The 19,484-nt window shown below is 50.8% G+C and overlaps 1 protein-coding gene across 6 annotated transcripts in view; it reads right to left on the bottom strand.

Moving 5' to 3' along the window:
* The window catches only part of c15h8orf34 (chromosome 15 C8orf34 homolog), a 60,646-nt gene extending 41,855 nt beyond the window's left edge, over positions 1–18,791 (bottom strand). For 4 of the 6 annotated variants that reach the window (XR_011982765.1, XR_011982766.1, XR_011982767.1 and 1 more), the window contains exons 1-6: positions 18,425–18,791; positions 7,166–7,313; positions 6,814–6,945; positions 5,853–5,981; positions 5,698–5,726; positions 4,402–4,571 (exon numbers count right to left, since the gene is read on the bottom strand). Coding sequence is in view for 3 of the 6 variants with exons in the window: in XM_023794374.2 (XP_023650142.2) it covers positions 4,402–4,571; positions 5,698–5,726; positions 5,853–5,981; positions 6,814–6,945; positions 7,166–7,313; positions 18,425–18,493 (677 nt within the window). In the remaining 3 variants the exon portion in view is untranslated. The remainder of the gene's footprint in view (positions 1–4,401; positions 4,572–5,697; positions 5,727–5,852; positions 5,982–6,813; positions 6,946–7,165; positions 7,314–18,424) is intronic. The other 2 variants (XM_023794375.2, XM_023794376.2) reach the window with 2 other exon arrangements.
* Between the last annotated feature and the right edge of the window lie 693 nt (positions 18,792–19,484).

Here is a 19,484-nt window from a genome sequence, read left to right as displayed (position 1 = left end):
CTACCCCCACCCCAGCCTTGCTCTCCAGGTGACCCTTGAGAACCCGCAAGAAGGACATGGACAAGCTGTCCCAGGTAGGATGGTAGGAGGAAGCAGAACATCCACTCGATTTAGACTGATGTAGAAGCACCTCTGTATCAGGCTGGAGAGGAGCTCATTAGAGCAGCAGCCTGAGCTCTCAGCGGAGAAGGAAGAGGCCCGGAGGTGAAACCACGAGGTTCTCCCGAGCCCCCTGCCGCAGCCGAGTAGCCAGGGGTCCTCGCTAACGAAGAGGAGGCCTGCCAGCCAGCTCAGCAACTCAGCACATAACGAGTCAGCAGAAAGTCTGCGTGGTCTGTGGGAAAGTCAAGGTGTGCACCTGAGCCCCGCAGCTCATGTACAGATGGCTACGGCGCCAGAAAGCTCGCCTTTAAGTGCTGAGGAGGATGTTCGGGTGCCTGGAAATAAAACACACTCAGCACAAGCTCATTACCCATAAATTACCCCACAAACCTTCCCCATACACCCCCTGCATGCTGAGTTTTTTTCCTTTAAATATGGTCAGGGGGTCCCATGAGTTTTATGCTAATAACCCAGATTTAATCGGCCAGCTCACAAGCCTGTTTGTGCCTCCCATTTCAGTAATAATGCACACAAAACCATGCATTTTAAACTTTCATCTAACGTCTGGGTTTTGAGTGGTTCTACGTCCCCACATTTCCCATGATTATTATCTCTCATAAAACCTACTTAAGTGCTTGTGACAATAAATCAGCAGATACATATTCGCCAGATGCTCAGTCCTGCCTTTGCTACCAAAACAAACAAACTGTACTCACATCGTTATTCTGCAGCATTGCTCATGTTTTAAACATCCTGGAAAGCGCTTTTCGCATTTTTAGACCCAACACGCTATTACACAGGTGACAGACAGATATTTGGTTGACGGCGCCATTCCAGGGTGGACGTCGATAGCCGGCCAGGTCCCCAAATGGCTGACGGCACATGTCTTCGAGTTCTCACTTATGCAGCCAGGAGAGGTACTCCAGATAACATGGGCCAGCAACTGAACGGACCAACAGGGCGGGGAACCCCCACAGGGCGGGGAACCCCCACAGGGCCACGATGAAGATATTCAGTGTCACACTAGGCAGAAACGTGGGACTGAAGGACACTGAAGCAGAAAGCTGGTGCTTCACAGCCCATGGGGAACCCCGGTGCTGAGACCTCCGGCACCTAATAGGTACATCAATACGCTAAAACGGGACACTACTTCAGACCCGCTGGCCTTGAACCCGCAGCCCTGGGGCCCTCACGTTACTTATTTCAGGTCCACTGAACCACATCGTGGACATCAAGGGCGGCGTGTGGAACACAGAGGCCCTCGGAAATGTTCTCCTGCAGATCAGCAGCCACATGCTGTCTGGGGGCTCTGGTGGTAACAGCCCTGTGACTGTACTGCCTCCCTATAACCCACACAGAGCTCAATGATACAAAAAGGCCTGGTTGCGATTCACCATCTCATGCACAATATAGACAAAAGTACTGGGACACCTTGCCATTACACCTACAGGAACTTTTATGACAACCCGTTCTAAATTCTTAGGTGTCACTATGGAGTTGGTCCCCCCTTTGCAGCTATAACAGCTGCCACTCTTCTGGGAAGGCTTTCCTCAAGATTTCGGAGTGTATCTGTGGGAATTTTTGCCCACTCATCCAGAAGAGCATTTGTGAGGTCAGGTACTGATGTTGGATGTGATGGTTAAAGGTGTTCAATGGGATGGAGGTCAGTGCTCTGTGGGCCAAACAAGTTCTTCTACACCAAACTCACCCAACCATGTCTTTATGGACCTTGCTTTGTGCACTGGGGCACATGAATGCTGGAACAGAAAAGGGCCTTCCCCAAACTGTTCCCACAAAGGTAGAAGCATAGAATCATCTAAAATGTCTTGGTATGCTGAAGCATTAAGAGTTCCCTGCACTGGAACTAAGGGACATAGACCAAACCCTGAAAAACAACCATTATCCCTCCTCCACCAAACTTTACAGTTGGCATGATGCAGTCAGACAGGTAACGTTCCCCCAGCATCCGCCAAACGCAGACTCGTCCATCACACTGCCAGACAGAGAAGCGCGAGTCATCACTCCACAGAACACATTTTCCCTGCTACAGAGTCCAGTGGCAGTGTGATTTACACCAATCCATCTGACGTCTAGCATTGTACTTGGTGATGCGAGGCTTGCATGCAGCTGTTCGGCCTTGGTAACCCATTCCATGAAGCCCCCAGCACACAGTTTTTGTGGTGGGGTTAATGTCAGGGGAAGTTTGGAACTCTGCAGCTTTTGAGTCAGAGTGTTGGCGACTTTTACATGCTATGCGCCTCAGCACTCGATGACCCCACTCTGCTACTTTACATGCTCTGACACTCTGTGGCTGAGTTTCTATGGTTCCTAAATGCTTCCACTTTGCAGTAATACCACTTACAGTTGACCGTGGAATATCTGGCAGGGGAGAAAATTCACAGACTGATTTATGGCAAAGGTGGCATCCTGTGGCAGTACCCCGCTTGAATTCCCTGAGCTCTTCATAATGACACATTCTGTCACAAACATTTGTAAACCTGACTGCATGGCCAGGTGCTTGATTTTATACACCTGTGGCAATGGGTCTGAATGAAACCCCCGAGTTCAATGATTAAGAGGTGTGTCCCAATACTTCTGTCCATATAGTATATCTGAAGCACCTTGATCATCCATTCTCTCCATGGCTGATCTGTGACCCCAAACATGGAATCTTCAACTTAACATCGCCTTGGAAACACCAGTATATATGCAGAGGTTGCTATGGAGTCGTGTTTGTCACACACAGATCTTTTTGTCTCTCCATCCGAATGCAGCCCCAGGTGTGTAACAAGCATATGTGCATCTGTGGGTTAGACACACCCATCTTTCTGAGGACTCATTGTATCTTATTGTTAATTGATGATGGTTCCATGCCGTCATGGTATCTTCATCAGCACTGAGGACCGCGGCTTATGCATGTGATCCTGAACTCTAAATCCCAGATTTTTATCCCCCATTAAGCAGAGTAACAGAGATTAAAAATGGATTTTATCTGAATTATTTAGCATGCCTATTTTTGTGACAGAAATCATCAAAGTATCAGACATAAAAAATAAGGTTTAATTATTCAGCAATAGCAGATCTCCCAAGCAAAATTTGGACCATCTCACTTTTAAAAAAAAAATAAATAAAAATCCACTTATTTAGCTAATGCAAACAGCGGCAGCTCTACAAACTTCAGGGAAAACCCCTAGTATGAAAAAGGGGTACCACCCGAAACAATGTTTTTAATGACGTGCATTTGCATGACTATAGGCACAAAAGGTTTCTACATTACTTACATATTCCATCTTACTCTCCTATGAGACACTGGCTGAGGTGACAGTGAAGCTCAGGGTCAGAGCGCAGGGTCAGCTGACGTCCATTACGTTACATTTTATGTATGTAGCAGACGTTTCATCCAAAGTGATGGGCATTATTTTTGAGAAAGTGGGGTCAGTCAGTCCCTGGAGTAACTGGGGGTTAAAGGGCCTTGTTCAGGGAGCCAATGATGACATCACAATGTTCACCCTGGGATTTGAACCCGCGACAGCTCACAGGCAGTGTCCTAACCCGCCCCACACACACAGCCCACTGAAGCAGTTTTTGGGGTTTAAGAGCCTTGATCAAGGACCCAATGGTAATATGATCATTCTGCCCAATACAGGATTTGAACACACAACCTTCTGATGACGGGCACTAACCCAGAGAGATGGACATGCTTCGAGCCCTCACCCATTTTGATCCTTCCCAAACTGAAGAACTGTGCCTCACTAATTTCCCAAAATCTCTGTACTTTCCATCTTCCACTTCCATAAATGTCCGCGGTTCTGGCTTGTTCATGGCTGAGTGCTTCACACGCAGATGGAGAACTGGCCTAAAACGCAGCTTCGCTCCTTGTTAATCCCCAAAGAACTGCAGCTGACTGAGGGTGGCGTTACTGTACCTCTTCTGTTCTGCTTTTCTCCCTCCCCATATCATCTGCTCCCACGGACTGACAAAAGCTGAGTGTCTCTCTCCCTGTTCATCTCTGATATTGCAAGAAAGGCAGCAGACAGAGCCAGAAAAGACCTTATTCCAAGACAACGGTGAAAACGTGCACCAACATCCACCCACAGAATCCCAGTTTAATCAGAATCACCCTAGCAGAAAGAACCCCTTCGTTATCCGCAGTCCAATTAATTCCGGCAGTAATTCTCTTTAGATCACACTCTACAGATTACACACTGACAGTCTGCACACACTCGCACAGATGTGGTCATACTTGTGCAGACGCCGATGCACTCATGCAGATGCAGACGCGGTCGCGGTCACGCCCACCTTCCCACTGGGCCGCTGTCCTCGCCCTGCCAGCCCTCCGTCTTGGTGCGAGGGACCGGAGGCTGCAGCATCTCTGCAGCCAGGGGGTCGGCGTCCTCATCCTCACGGCCCGCCCACTGCCCCACCACCCGCGGCCGCACCAGACAGCCGCTGAATGTTCCGGAGTCCTGCTGGGGGGTGGTGGGATGGGTCAGCGGGGTCACCCTCTAATGGGGGGCACAGCATATGAGGAAGGCGGGGGAGGCATTCTATTGGAGAGGGCGGTCATTCTAAGGAGGTCCTACAGAGGGGGCGGTCCCACAGAGGGGGCGGTCCCACAGAGGGGGCGGTCCCACAGAGGGGGGCGGTCCCACAGAGCCGGGTGTTTGTGCTACTCTGTTTTAACAGCACAAATTATCTGTACATCCTAAATGTGGAAAGAAAGAAGTGTCTCCATTCTATTCAGGCTACAGTCTGCGCCTCTTAGTCATTTAGACGGTTCACCCAGATGGGCATCTTATCAGTGCCCAAATGGAATTAAAACTTTAACTTGTCTTGATGGTTAAATTCACGCGATTCCTGACTTGGTAGAACGCAAAAGCCGAACCCCGGCATGTGGTGGGGCACAGTGCCAGTCCAGGGTGCGGACGCCCGGGGCCTTAACCAAGGAAGTAAAAATGCTGAGCTCTGTCTGTCAGACTCATTTAGCGAACGCAAGCACAATGTACGTCCCATCGCCGTCACCATGGGAACAGGGGTCCTTCTTACTGGAGGTCTGACAGTGAGCCCCGTCCGCTGAGCAGAGCCCTTGGTCAGGGGAGAAACGGGGGAAAGGATGGGGCTTTTATGTAGTGGATGTGATTCACTGAGAGCCCAGCACCCACCGGGAGACAGAGAGACTGACTGTCTGTAACTCAGGGCGTAACACAGACAGACACCCCGAGGGGAGCCCTCTCTCCAGCTCAAACCGATTTGAACAGTTTTTTTTTTACCTAAGCAAGTACAGTATTATATTAGTGACAAAAAAATATTTGAAAATGTTCAACATAATAGATTGCTTGATAAGGTACACTTCCCTGATCCCAGGTGAAAAGATAAAGGTTGACGAGTGTGTTGCTGTCCACTGTTTCTTAAAGCATTCACTCTTTCAGAGAAGCTCTTCTGTGAATTTCTTTCCTGGTGAGGAGGTTCTGCCACAGCTACACCAGCTCACCCCCCCCCCCCAGCTCAGAGGAGAGGCACAGAGGGAGGCCCTCAACAGGCTCAACCCAGCAAATGCCCCCCACCCCGAGATATCACAAGGACGCCAGACGTTACCTGATCCACCTCAACTGAAACTGCAATACCTGCAAAATAAAACAGAGGTGCGTTGCAGCACGGAAAACTGCTCTCGGACAGGCAGCAGAGCTGACCACACACCTCCAGGGTTGTGGGTTCGAATCCTGAGCAGTTCCAGTGTTCGGGGGCCTTACTACGAGACAGGTTCTCCAGGGCTTTGCCCAGCTTGCGGCTCTCCTGCAAGATGTGGTTGAGCTCGTCAAAGTCGCGGCTCTCTGGACAGCCCCCCCAGTCACAGCTCGGGTGCTCGATGGAGCGAGGCACTGGAAAGAGATGACAGATCAGAACAGGGGGGCCCTAGACATTTTCTACTGGTTTGTAATTAAAGGTTTTAAATGGGTCGAGGGGGAGATGCCTGATTCCATCACGCCTCACTGAACATCGACTGCAAAGGCAGGCATCGCACGCTTTCTGCAGGAGATAAGGACCACAGGAATGTCCACCCAGCTTTCCCAGAAACATACGCTAAAGCCAGCTGTCATGAATGTCATGAATGTCACTCTGATCACGACGGTCGCTGGGTACCGGGAAGTGAGGCTGTGTTCTACTTTCAAAGCTGTGAAGGCATGAGGAATGAGCCCTTAGCTGCCCCCCCATCGGCCTCGACCCGTTTTGGCACCATGACAGAAACAGCAAAATGAAGGCCGAACTCTGGGTGCTTAGGAGAAAACTGGTGGAGATGCATGAAGGAGCTCTGCTAGCATGGGTCCTGCTAGCATGCCGCGTTCAGGGTCCTGCTAGCATGCCGCGTTCAGGGTCCTGCTAGCATGCCGCGTTCAGGGTCCTGCTAGCATGCCGCGTTCAGGGTCCTGCTAGCATGCCGCGTTCAGAAAAGGGGGCTGACAGGCTGGGCCCCTGTTCCTAAACATGATGAGCTAAACAAACATGACATACGACGTCTAGCCAAGACCATCCCCCAGACATCCACTCAGACTGACCTATAATGGACTCATAAAACATTCTTGCACGTCAACAACAAGATTTGGTGTACATTTCCCATAATGCAATTCTTGGTGCAACTTGAATAGTTATGACTCTCATAACGCTCGTGCAAACTCGACAGAGCGGCCTGGGCCCCTGGCCTTTTGAACTTACAGGATTTGGAGTCAGGTGAGGGCGGCGAGATGTTCGACACAGCGAGGTCGCTCTTGGACTTCTTGGGTTTCTTTGGGTGTATCTGCCATGGCTTCTCGTTGCTCCTGAAGTCTCGTCTGATGCCCTTGGATTCTGCGAAAACCAACAGCTTTAATGGTGGATTTACCGGCCTTTGTCCCGACGCTTAACCATGAAGGTGGCAGACGGGACAGAACCAAGTTCAAGCAAAGTCTGGTCTGTGGTCATGCTTCACTGGACCACCTCTGCCATGATGACTTCACAAAAGGCAGGTGAACCCGCAAGTTGGGGGCAATTGGAACGAACCAGAACTGGCTGGATCACTGGGACCCACCTGCTGAGCCCGGCTCGGCCCAGAGAGCCGCCGAGCCAGAGAGCGTTCTGTAGAGCTTCCCTGAACAGCTGTGTTTGGTCTGCAGGTGACTGACGAGAAATGGAATAGGATGATCTGGCATCTCTGCTATGAGCTTGGTCATCATTTCCTATTAGGGCAAAAGAGAGAGAGCAATCAGGAGGGCGAGCAGGTCGGGGGAGGGGGGGGGGTACTCTGTATGACCCGGGAGGCGGGGGAACATGGCGGACTAATGATACCGTAGCGCTCCACCGCACCGCAAAGTCAACACACGCTCTACTGAGTAATTACAGCTATACATATCACCCCTGAGTCCAAAAGAAAACACTGTTAGATGCTCTAAATTTAAACACCGTCATTTCTTCAGTTTACTTCCTTCATCCTTTCAGGGGGTGTGTTCATCCAGAAGGATTTAATTACAGCTCATCCAGCTGGATTTTTGACTGAAGCAGGTACCTTCCTCAAGGGTTCAACAGCTAGACTTGGCCAGGACTGCTGAGTCTCTGGTTATTTGGTCACCTTGCCTGCTGCTGGGCTTGGTTAAGGTTTACCCAAACATGAAGAACATTCAGATTGTTTAGTAGTGACAAGGAGTGACCAAGGCCTCGGTACAACAGACGGCATGGTTCATCCATTTAAACAGCTATCCAGGAACATCAAGGCTTTAAGGATTCCAGGGCTGCCTGGAATTTCAGGTTATGCATGCGGCCTCTTAACTGCTGTTACCAGCTGCCTGAAATTTCAGAAAGCCAAACTTCCAGCTAGCTAACAATGAAAGGAGCACAGGATGGACCTGGAACCTGATAAGAGAAGCATGAAGGGTTAGTTATTGTCCAGAAAGGAAACATGACAGATTTAAGAGCCTCTCACTGTGGAAGTTCATGATATCACTTTAAAAAAAACGAAAAGAAAAAAAAAAAAACACATTACTGCAAAACTCCATTACCGTGCATCGCCATTCATTAAATAACAATCCATCAAATGGTACCAGGGTAAAGTAATCCATCAGTGAGTACAGGTTTCAGAGAAAAATAGTCAAGTACCAGCCAGAGAACAGGAACCTTAACTGGCTTTGTGAATACAGAAGGATCCGCTGTTTCAGCACGAAACATGCTACAGATTGTGCGATGAAACAACACTCTCCATACAGGCTGGCATCCTTAACAGACTTCACCACTCCTTACAGCCAAAGCCACAAAGCGCGGCTTTCGAAAAACTCGAACCTGAATTTCCGTCCATCCTCCAGTGCACCAATACAGAAGGCACTGTAAAATGCTCAGTGCTCCTTTTGTTTTTTAAACTGTTGCCACGGTGAATGGGATCCAACCAGAATGACATATCGGTGGGTGTCTGACCTCGCTGGAAGGCGTGGTCTGTGGGGTAGAGCACTCTGGGTAATCCCCTCACTTTCTCTCTGTGATGACATCATCACACACTCAGGGCTGAGCCTAAACCTGCCTGGTCAAAGACAAGCGTGGAGGGAGGTTCAGGCTCCCATAACCAAGCAGGTGAACCCTACAGGCCACTGCTGATGTAGCTAGTTCTGGCATCCCCCCCCCCCCTCAAGCACGCACCGTCCGAGACAAACTGAAACCGGGCAGCTGAGTTTGCCGTGGGAAGGGATGCTTGCACATGGGCTGTGACCGGCCCTGATCAACCAAACACTCATACTACAACTCAGCCTGTCAACACAGATAACAGCTACCGAAGTCAGCAAGACAAGAGGACTGAGAGATCTCAGCATAAAGACAAAGGGAGCTTACTGTGGATACAGCCGCTTACTGTGGCTACAGCCGCTTACTGTGGATACAGCCGCTTACTGTGGCTACAGCCGCTTACTGTGGCTACAGCCGCTTACTGTGGATACAGCCGCTTACTGTGGCTACAGCCGCTTACTGTGGCTACAGCCGCTTACTGTGGATACAGCCACTTCTCAGCCCTGTGCAGCCCTCCTGTGAGGATCAGGGGCCACCGGAGACCCCAGAGACTCACAAAAGGAGACCTCATGGCTTCTGACGCTCCCCCCCCCCCTCCTCAGGCAGCATTAGCCTGGCCAGCCTCACTACAGCAGACTCCACCCCCACCCTATTACAGAACCCTAAATACATACACAGCTGAATTTCTGAAAACATGAGTGATAATGTCGGCCGCACATTTATTCACCTGAAAGATTTGCACGCATTTAAACAAAGGTTTTTTCTCTATGAAAGAAAATAAAATGCATTAACTAAACACATAAATAACCATGATGTGCAGGGGCAATAAGTCTTACGCTACACTACTGTCTGTGGGGGTAATAGAATATTACACTGGATAACAAACAAGGCACACGAACAGAGAGGTTGCAAAAACCAGGTTGCATAACTCTCATGGTACACAGACAAACCAAACTGGATACCCAGTACACGCCTGTACCCAGTACACGCCAGGGTAGACTGGGATGGAGCTCAGGGTTGAGCTGTGGTGTGACAGGACGTCGTCCTGCAGCCACCAGGGCAGAGGAAGATCTTTCGCACCCGGAGCTGCCAAAATGAGCCATCGGGGAGGACGCCAGTGACCTCAACAGCTCTCAAGGACATCCTGAAGAAGCACAGCTTGGTGGCTGGTAGATACAGCCAAGGGCATCGAAGGCATCAGCTTTTTGTGTGCTCATCCTGGGTCAGAGTCGCGGGGGTGACCCAGGTGGCAGGGAGACTCCAGCGGCCCTCATAAGGCCACTGTGAGAGCGCAGTCGCCGCCCTGGTGTCGGGAATGACGTCAGGCTGTCTGACAAGCCAACATGCCACGTGAACTTTATCCCACACCCTCCGATCAGACATGGACTACTGCATGACACCTAGAGAGCTAAAGAGATATAGGAGTTACAGACCACTAACCCTACATCCTAAAAACACAAATTAGACACCTACAGACCCACAAAGACACAGACCTAGAAACCAGCCAATGCCTAACCCAACCCCAAACCATTCAGATTCACCTCGGACACACTCGCCGAGTGACCTCATGAGAAAACTACTTCTGAAAAGGGAATGAAATCTACATTACAACTTGTGCTCAATAGCTGCAGAATAAGCCCGTCCCATTTCCTGCCCACTGAGAGACCCGATAGCATCCTGGCTGAGGTCCAGGCCATGAGGTGTGATGGGACCCCCCCCCCTCCTCAGAACCGTGAGCCATAGCAGGCTTGACTCTCCTTGACGGTCTTCATTTTTGCCTTTGGTGGTTTGGGTTTGGTCCAGAACTCACCTGTAGCAGCCCTTCATATCAGATGAGCTCCTGTCATTGGTTACGGAGCCCTGAAGGGGCAGGAGACAGCCCTGACTGACAGCCCAGCCCAGCCTATGGGTGCCTGCATTTGACACAGTAGGCATACTGAGCATGTTCTGTGATGCAGATTGTCCAGTAAAATGTTTTAGTCAAAGTGCGTTAAACACGGTGTTAAGCTTTTTTTTAGTGCTAACAGGTAATTAACTGACCTCTGATTTGGTCAGAAGGCGGCTCTATGTTGTGTTTAGTTTCCCCTAATCTGACAGATCAGGGGCGGAACAGCTTCATAAGACATTTTTGAACAGAATACCCCCCACAGAACCCTGTCTGTCACCCAGGACATGCATCTTGCAGTTTACACTGGACAGGGGACACCCTGAATAATGGTGCCAGCCCATCACAGGGCACATACACGCACACACTCACAGTATGACGAGTTTAAAGACTCCAATTAGCCCAACTGCATCCCTCTGCACTTTGGGAAACTCGCACAGTGAGTCGAGAAGGGATTTCAGCTTCCAACCGCGGAAATCGGAGGAAACTGTGCTGCCCTTAATGGAACAAGCTGTCCCCTCCAGGGCCAGAAGAGAGAGGGATTCCTCCACAGAGCATCCAAATTAAGTACACAATGCCAGTTCCGATTTGCCAGTCAGGTGTGGGTGGAGTCCTTGCCCCAGGCACTGGATCTTGGCACACGACTTCTGATTTCTTCCCAAGACTGACATTAATTCAACAGATCAATACAAACATGAGCCATTGACTTGTGTTACAGCACGTACAAATTTAATGGTGGCCATTTTGTATCCTGACAACTCCTCCCTTGGGCTGTCTGATGGGAAGAGCTGAAGGTGTTGGTCCACAATTAGAGCAGCATTCAGGACCAGCTTCACATGAACTTCAAGAAAAGCAGGAAAAGGGGACCAGCATGTGTCAACAAAGGAGACAATGTGACAGGTCTGTCGCTCTGCTAACAAGGAGCCAGCGATGGCTTGGACCATATAACCTGTAGCTTCTCCAAGACTGTGCCCCCCGGATGAAGAGGATTTGGGGGGGGTGGTGTTTCAGTCATTTCAGTCCTGGCAGTGGGAGGATAAAAGGAGGGTGATCCTATTGCAGATAAGCTTGATACAGTATGTTATGGATTCAAATCCCACTGTTGACAACTGAACATCTAAATTCTCCAAGACCCTGGATAAGAGCAGCAAGTCAGAAACAGAACCTGTGGGCCAGTGAACTTCAGAATGTAAAAGCCAGCCCCTCCCAAATGAAGACAAGCTGCAAGTGTGAGGTATGTTGGTCATATAGCGGTGTGACTGAAGGCTGGCCAACCGCCCCCTCGGAAGATTTTGGGGGCCGAGCTGACCACATTATCTGAGACACCGGGGAGGTCAGTTAACCCCCCCCTTTAGAAAGGGACATCATGTGATTTAGGTTCCCTGCCCTGAATTTACACGGCAGCTCTGTCTCCGCTTCCTTCCCTGGATGTTAACCATGTCCCCCCCCCCCCCCCAGTAGAAGTGGCTTCCCTGACGAAGGCCAAGGCAGCGGACTGAACCCAGCTCAGGCAGCAGGTAAATCACAGCAGGGTGTGGGAACTCGCCCCGACAGGGTCTCCCCGGGGGATTTACAGCCACGTTCTGGCTCATGGGCCCGAGTTCACTAGGGCAGGGCACTCGTGCAGATTTACAGCTTGGTGCTATCTTGGCGCGCTGTGGAGCTTGGCGATAACGCTCGCGCAGATCTTTACTGCATAAATCTGGGAGCCGCCCGTCTGTGTCGGACTCAGGGCAGTTACAGGCGAGATCCTGGCTGAAGCTGACAGCCGGAGCGGGACACACACCCCCAAGGGCAGGAGGCTTTACTGAGCTCACTGTGAGCACCACGCAACTCCAGAGTAACAACCCAGGGATAAATACCATTGCACAGCGGGTCGCACAGAGAATGAATGAATGATTGAGTGAATGAAGGTGCCCAAGTAGGTCGGTCTGGTCCAGTTGCACCCCCCCCCCCCAAGTTGACTCGCTGTAGGCTGTAGAGTGTAACGGCCAAACACCGTGCTGTATAGCTACCAAAAGACCATCAAGCATTGGAAACACGCACTGCGGTCAGTCTCGCATACTTAGGATTAATTGCTGATTATTCCCCTCCCTTCTTACTCAACTTTCATTAGATTAAACAATTTATTTCTGCTGTGACATTTTGGCATGACTCATGTCACACGGTTGAAATTATTCGCGCTCGGATGAATTATTTCCGCACGGACCCGTGACGTGCGCTGCCTCTGTCGGCTGCTGGCTGGGGCTCCGCAAAGGCCCAGCTCTCGGTGTCGGGAGGCGGACGGTTGGTACTAAACCCCCCCAGCTACGTCCGGTGGCGGGTGAGGACCCTCCACTAGGATCACCACGGCGCTGAGCTCGCGGACGACCAGCTTTTGTTCCGGAAGCCGGGTATTTAAGCATCTGGAAGGAACGGGAGCGTTTAAAGGTGACAGTTTGTTACTGAGATCTTGTTTTCACGAGTCTCTGTTCCTGCTTCCCTCTCTGGCTCCTGCTATTTACATGGATTGGGCACAAATGAGGGACATCTAACAAACACTGTACATCTCACAGAAACAGGCCACTCCACTGGCTCTATAGTGTGTGTGTGTGTGTGTGTGTGTGTGTGTGTGTCACATCTATATTTAGCCCCACAGCTTTTCGCACGTGTGTGTCGTTTTCCATCCCCAGTGCAACTCATTACCGCTGCAGGCTCCGATCTGGAAGGTCCCCTTCCCCAAACTTTCCAGTGGGTATGGAAGGGAGAGAGCCAGTCAAGTTGATAAGCTAACAGGACAAACATACCAGCAGCTGAAGGCTGAGCCATGGTGCAGGGAAGTGAAGCGGCCTGCAGGGGGCGACACCACTGAGGCCCTGCAGTCACCCGGTCTACTGGCAGTATCCCTCAAATCAGACCAAGAGGGGAGAGGGCAGAGGGTGGCTTGGGGGACGAGCCAAACCACACCGAAATTTACAATTTACACTCAGTGATGGAGAAACTACAGAAAGAAAAAAATAGATTGCCTTAAAAAAATGAAATAGACAATATTTCACATTTACCTACAAAATCTAATCCCCCAAGGGAGGGTGTAATTCCAGTTCAAAGATCCAGAATTGTGGCCAATTCTGACAGAATAATCCCATCGGTTTCATTTCACAGAAAAAACGTCTCGCTGCTTCTCACCAGAGGTCCGCTGGAAAAATAAAAAAATGCAATTACACACATTCAATTGGTTTCTTCCAAACTGGGACTCGCGCATCTACTGCTTAGTTTTTCTTCCCCCTTCGAGTTTGAGGAAGCTTGTTCACATAGGAAAAACGCAGCGTTTCGCTTAAAATGCAGGACGGAGGACATTTCTAAACCATATGTATCGCTAAGCAGGACGGCGCCATCCTCAGCCAGGCGAGAGACGAGGGAAAAGCCCTGGATTGTCTTCCTGGCCAAAGTGGGTCACAAGGTCAGGTCACGAAGTCATGAGGTCAGCAGCGGGGGCTCCGGCCTGCCATTACAGCCACCTTCCCCCCCCCCCCACCTCAATCCCAAACCCCCACTTCTGCTTTGTCTCATCGAAGCTTGACATAAATATTTAAAGCTCATATATATTTCACAGGATGACACCCTTAAATAATGGTGTGTTACCTTGATCCCGGCTGAGCTGCACCCCAGCCTCCAGCCCTGTGCTGCCTGGGTAGGAATAAGCACACCTTGACTGTACCAGGGGCAGATGAGAGCTTAAACCAAAAGTAAATGCATGACATCATCAGAACACAGCAGCGGCGTGTTAAGAGGTGAGCGCAGACCTTCATGGACCGCAAGTGAACAAGCTATGGTACCAAGTCCATGGGGAACGTTTTCACAGCGAAAGGGCCCTACGCACCTAGATTGGATTTACACACACACACACACACACACACACACACACACACACTGAAAGATTTCCAAAGGCATGCAGGACACTGACATGTCTGGCTAAGGGACAGATGTTTTTATTTGAGCCGGAAGGGCGACGTACCTCCTCCATCCACGCATTCCCATGATAACCAGACTTTCAGCTCCACAGATCTCACACTGCAAGATCAGGGATTATGCTAGAGAGGAGATGCATGTGAGCACAGCAGCGACAACAACGCTTCATAATTACAGCATCAGCACAACCCTCAGTCAGACATTTGCTGACTTATGGGACTCGAACCTGGAGCGCCAGGTTGCCCTAGATCCCGAATAATCCCACAGCTTTGCGTCTCCATCTGAAGAGCCGGGCTCAGGCAGCGCGGGGCGCTCTGCCACGACGCACGGCGACCTCCCACGCGGCGCGGGCCGCTCCGCCGCGACGCACGACGGCCTCCCACACGGCACGGGCCGCTCCGCTGCGACGCACGGCGACCTCCCACACGGCACGGGCCGCGACGCACGGCGACCTCCCACACGGCACGGGCCGCGACGCACGGCGACCTCCCTCACGGCACGGGCCGCTCCGCCGCGACGCACGGCGACCTCCCACACGGCACGGGCCGCGACGCACGGCAACCTCCCACACGGCACGGGCCACGACGCACGGCGACCTCCCACACGGCACGGGCCGCTCCGCCGCGACGCACGGCGACCTCCCTCACGGCGCGGGCCGCTCTGCCACGACGCACGGCGGACCTCCTACACGGCGCGGGCTGCTCCACAACCCCAATTTATAAGGGGATGGATTTTAGCACAATGCAGACTGACAATGACAAAAGCTGGATGGAAGAGGCTTTAAGACATCCGCACTGCAATCCCTCACAGCAACACGGGCTAATTCCAGCGTCTTCCACAGAAATCCAGGTCAGGGTCCGTTCCGCTCGCTGACGGATAGGCTGGTGTCAGGGAAGTCACTTGTGTAGAAAGAGCGTCGACAGACCAGCCTGCAGTTTCACTGTTTTCAATCACTGATGGTCTAAGTGGCTTTTTCAGTGTCTGCTGGTGCGTTCCTCAAGGTCCCTCAAACACCCTGTACTTGATGGTCCTGCAAGTCAGCTTCTGTTGTATATAACCAGGAAAACCCTTGGCACCTGACTCCTCTCAAGGAATGCAGACACCCCAATACAGACACCCCACCCGACTGCCCCGTTTTCAAACGATGTCCGACACCAGCTCGGCACAGCCAAGAGCCAGTGAATTCACACGATTTCCTTCTATCTCATTGAAGGAATTCCACGGCTTCCAGGTTTAATTGCTGCAAGAATATAATTAATGACTGAATTCCCAGGAAACTGCACACCATTCTGAAACACATTTACTGCTGTAGCACGCAGGGTAAAACACACAGAAACTGGACTTACAAACATTTTCTAAGCCTCATTATTCATTCGCCTTACTCAGGAGTTTTTGGTTCCTCTTCTGATATTCTTTCCCTCCATTTTCCCCGTTTTATTTGCCATACTGTATAAATGATGCAATAATGGGCTGCTACACGCATGTCAAGCGCCTTGGAGCCACAACTTGGAGTTGTGAAAAGTGCTAGATAAAAATAAACTGAATTGGCTAAAACCATTATGCATATTTGTTTTATTTTTTGCAAAAATGTGCCAGCCATGATGTTCATGGGTCTACATCAGGGGTGACCAACCTTACCCGCAGAGGGCCAGTGTGGATGCAGGTTTTTGGGATAACCTTTAGGTTCAGGTGTGAGGACTCTTCAGACAGTCAGTCCTCTAATTTGTAGTCTAACTAGAGAGCTGCAGCAAGAACTTGCATGTACAAAGGCCCTTTCTGAATAAGATTGCCTACCACTGGTCTCTGGTGGAAAAACATCTCACTAAATTGGAGTGTGGGACCCTCAAAGAGTGCAGAGGCCAGCGTCACAGGCGAGCTGGGGACGAGGGGCAGAGAGGCAAGGAGAAGAGAGGTATGGTCGTCCTTATCACTGGCTGAAATCATGTCAGCCCACAGAGGACAGGTAACAGCCAGCTGATGATGGCTGGTTTCAATACAGATAGGCGTGCTCAGCAACAGCTGGGATTAAAAGCCACTCGTGCTTTGGACCCAGATCCACAAAGAGCGAGGACACGCCGGCCCCTGAATAGTTAGGGAGGAGACCCCGTTCAGCGAATGCTCAGCAGCCCGCACATCCAGAGCACTGGAGGACCAAGAGTCCATCCAGAGGGCATGTGCTTGCCAGGGAGATGCATTAACCACATGCTCAGACACAGCAGCAGCTCTCTGAGGAACGCCGACTCCGCCGGGACAGGTCATGTGACCAGGCAGCCGCCCGTCTCCGCCACAAGCCTGTGCTATGGGGGCGACCTCATTCTGCCACATCTGGCCTGTTAAAAGCTTCACACTGCAGTCAGGGTTAAAGGAAAATGCTCACATGTGACTTTGGATCTCCCTTTAATACGGACACCTTTACCTGAGGCGACGTACATTTTTGAGAAAGTAGGGACAGCCAGTCCCTGGTGCAATTGGGGGATAAGGGCCGTGCTCAGGGGCCCAATGGTGACATCACTCTGCCGACCCCAGGATTCAAACCAGCAACCTTCTGATCCCTGGCACAGCCACACGCCATCCCATTCACTTCCTGACACATGTGCGCATGCCTGCTCTGCACTGTACAAGGTTACGAGGTGTCAGCCTCTGACCCCCCCCCCCCCCCGCACCGGGGACCCAGATTACAACAGAGCCGACGGCAAGGCGGTGAAGACAGGAACAGGAGTGTGTAGCAGGACAGCGGCCATTTCCCAGTCTGTCCCGGGACAGCAAATGGCAGGGCCACCTGCGTCTGGGAAATCCTGCACTTACAAATGACATCTTTTAAAATGTGGCTCCCCCACCAATCCCTAAACATGGCAGCAGCGAAGACACGGCTCAGCCGAACGGTCAGAGATACAGAGCCCTGTGGTCCCTCACACCCAGAGCAGGGAACTGCAGGGATCTCAGCCAGTTGTACTCCCCCAGTACGGACAGCACATGCCAGAGTATCACGGCCCATTGCCTAGGGTGGAACTTCAGCTCCTCTTTAAGCCGGCCCTGCGCTCAGTAACAGATGCAACATCGGTCCCGGTCCGGTCATAACAGCCAGCCTTAAGTGTGACAGCAGGACGTGGAAAACGACGACAGTCAGAACTGCAGATCTGAGCAGATGGACACCCGGAATCACGGCTGTATGAAATGGAAAGACCGCAGCCTCTCTCTCAAAATCCAGCTCTAGAGTACAGTGCAATAAGGACTCCTTGAGCAAGGTACTCCCAAATTACTGAATTTATATCCGTTCCCTGCAAAAATTGCAGATTTGTATAAAAGACTGTCAACCCCTAAAGTTACTATGTTAGCACTGGGTTGGTGGCTTTGCGGTCAGCAAAACCGACTCTTTACCAAAACGTCCTTCCAACCGACTGCAGACGCTCGTACCTTCAGCTGCACAGAGCCGGTGGGCGAGGACGGGCACTTTAGTAACAGCAGTGCCGGCATAACCGCTGGCTAAGTGTGATACAGTGCAGTAATAGTATTATACAGTGCGATGATAGTTTTATACGGCATGATATACTTTACAGTTATTCTGTAAAATTCACAGTTAAGCGCAGATCCCCCGCGTCTTAATGCACTCGGCAGCGGACCACCGCACTTTTCATGCCTTTCCCCCCCGAACAGGTGTGCGCACATGGGCAGAGGTTCTGCCGTGCGTCGGTACCGGCGGATTAGCAGTACAACGTAAAGCCAAAGGCGCTTAAAGGTGCGACGAAAGCGTGGCAATCACCACATAGCCTACCGGTGCAACTACTGCCGGTCAGGTGCTCGATGCCCCGCTAAAGTTCATTTCCACAAATCGAGCATATCATCCCCAAAGAGACAGATCCCTTTCCGTGAACACTAGGCGTGTTCCCCCTCCCCAGCACCCAACGGCACATCCTCTAGAGCCCCCGAAACGCCCCGCAAACCTTGAAAAACGCCCCCATCCCTCGGTCTCACCTCAAACAGCGGTCCGATCCGGTTTTTCTCCAGGTAAAACTGAATCCGCGACTGGTGCTGAGACGCCATGAGGATAAACGCTGCAGGCGCTTAAAATGTGAGAACGCTGCAAATCCCCCCTAAAAATCACGGGTGCATTTCTGCTTAGAGCAGGAAAAAAGAGAACAGAGGCAATCTAACCCGGCGTGCCTGTACCGGAAAGCCCCGGTGAGAAGCCGAGCGGAGCAGGAGCGCAGCGCCTGTGAAGCCGGCGGCGGTAACCGAACTGTCAGCGCGATCGGCTCCGGCTCCGGCTCTTCGACTCGGTACCTGCGGGCGGACTGACGGACGCGTCCCTGATTGGCTCCGCTTTGGCCCCTAATTATCTCCAGTCCGGGACCCTCCCCATTTGTAAAACTTTAACACGAGCATTAATTTACTCACCTCTTCATTATCGTAGTTTGCTCTTTAAATCTTATTAGGTTATTTAATTATAAATTAATCGCGGAATTTAATTATTTTGAGTCACTGAAGGTAATTTTTCATCGCCTGTAGCCTACTGAAAACGGATATCGGCCACATGTAAACCATATTTATACTGCTAACGACAGTATCTTAAATTTAAGTCTTCGAATGTAATATTCATAATTTTTAAATACATTTTCAAAGATACGTGAACCTGATATGTGAGTGGGTCACGTACCACCATTAACCGTAGGGTAATTTTACAAAGAAAACTACAAAAACCCGCATTATTAACGGAGAATGTCAGTTTGTAAAGGGGGAACTTACTAACATTTTGTGTTTGTCTACAGAGGGCTGAATATTCCGTCTTTATACTGGAGGTTATACACTGCAAATTAATGTCGGGAATAGTGTCCAAACAGAGATGTAATACTGCCATCGACCGAAACTTTTACCATGCTATAGGCCTATATTTAAAATATATAAATCCCATTCTCCCTTTTGCTGATCGGGATAATCTCTGAGACAAACTGTTCTGTCTGCATTGTTTCTGGGTGGTTCTGGCAGCCGTACATCGAAGTCGGGATTTTACACTGCGCCAGACATAAATGTAACA

This window comes from Paramormyrops kingsleyae, chromosome 15 (genome assembly GCF_048594095.1).
Source record: "Paramormyrops kingsleyae isolate MSU_618 chromosome 15, PKINGS_0.4, whole genome shotgun sequence".
Classification (NCBI taxonomy): Eukaryota; Metazoa; Chordata; class Actinopteri; order Osteoglossiformes; family Mormyridae; genus Paramormyrops; species Paramormyrops kingsleyae.
The sequence above is the reverse complement of the archived record's forward strand: the minus strand, read 5'-3'. Positions and strand labels throughout refer to the sequence as shown.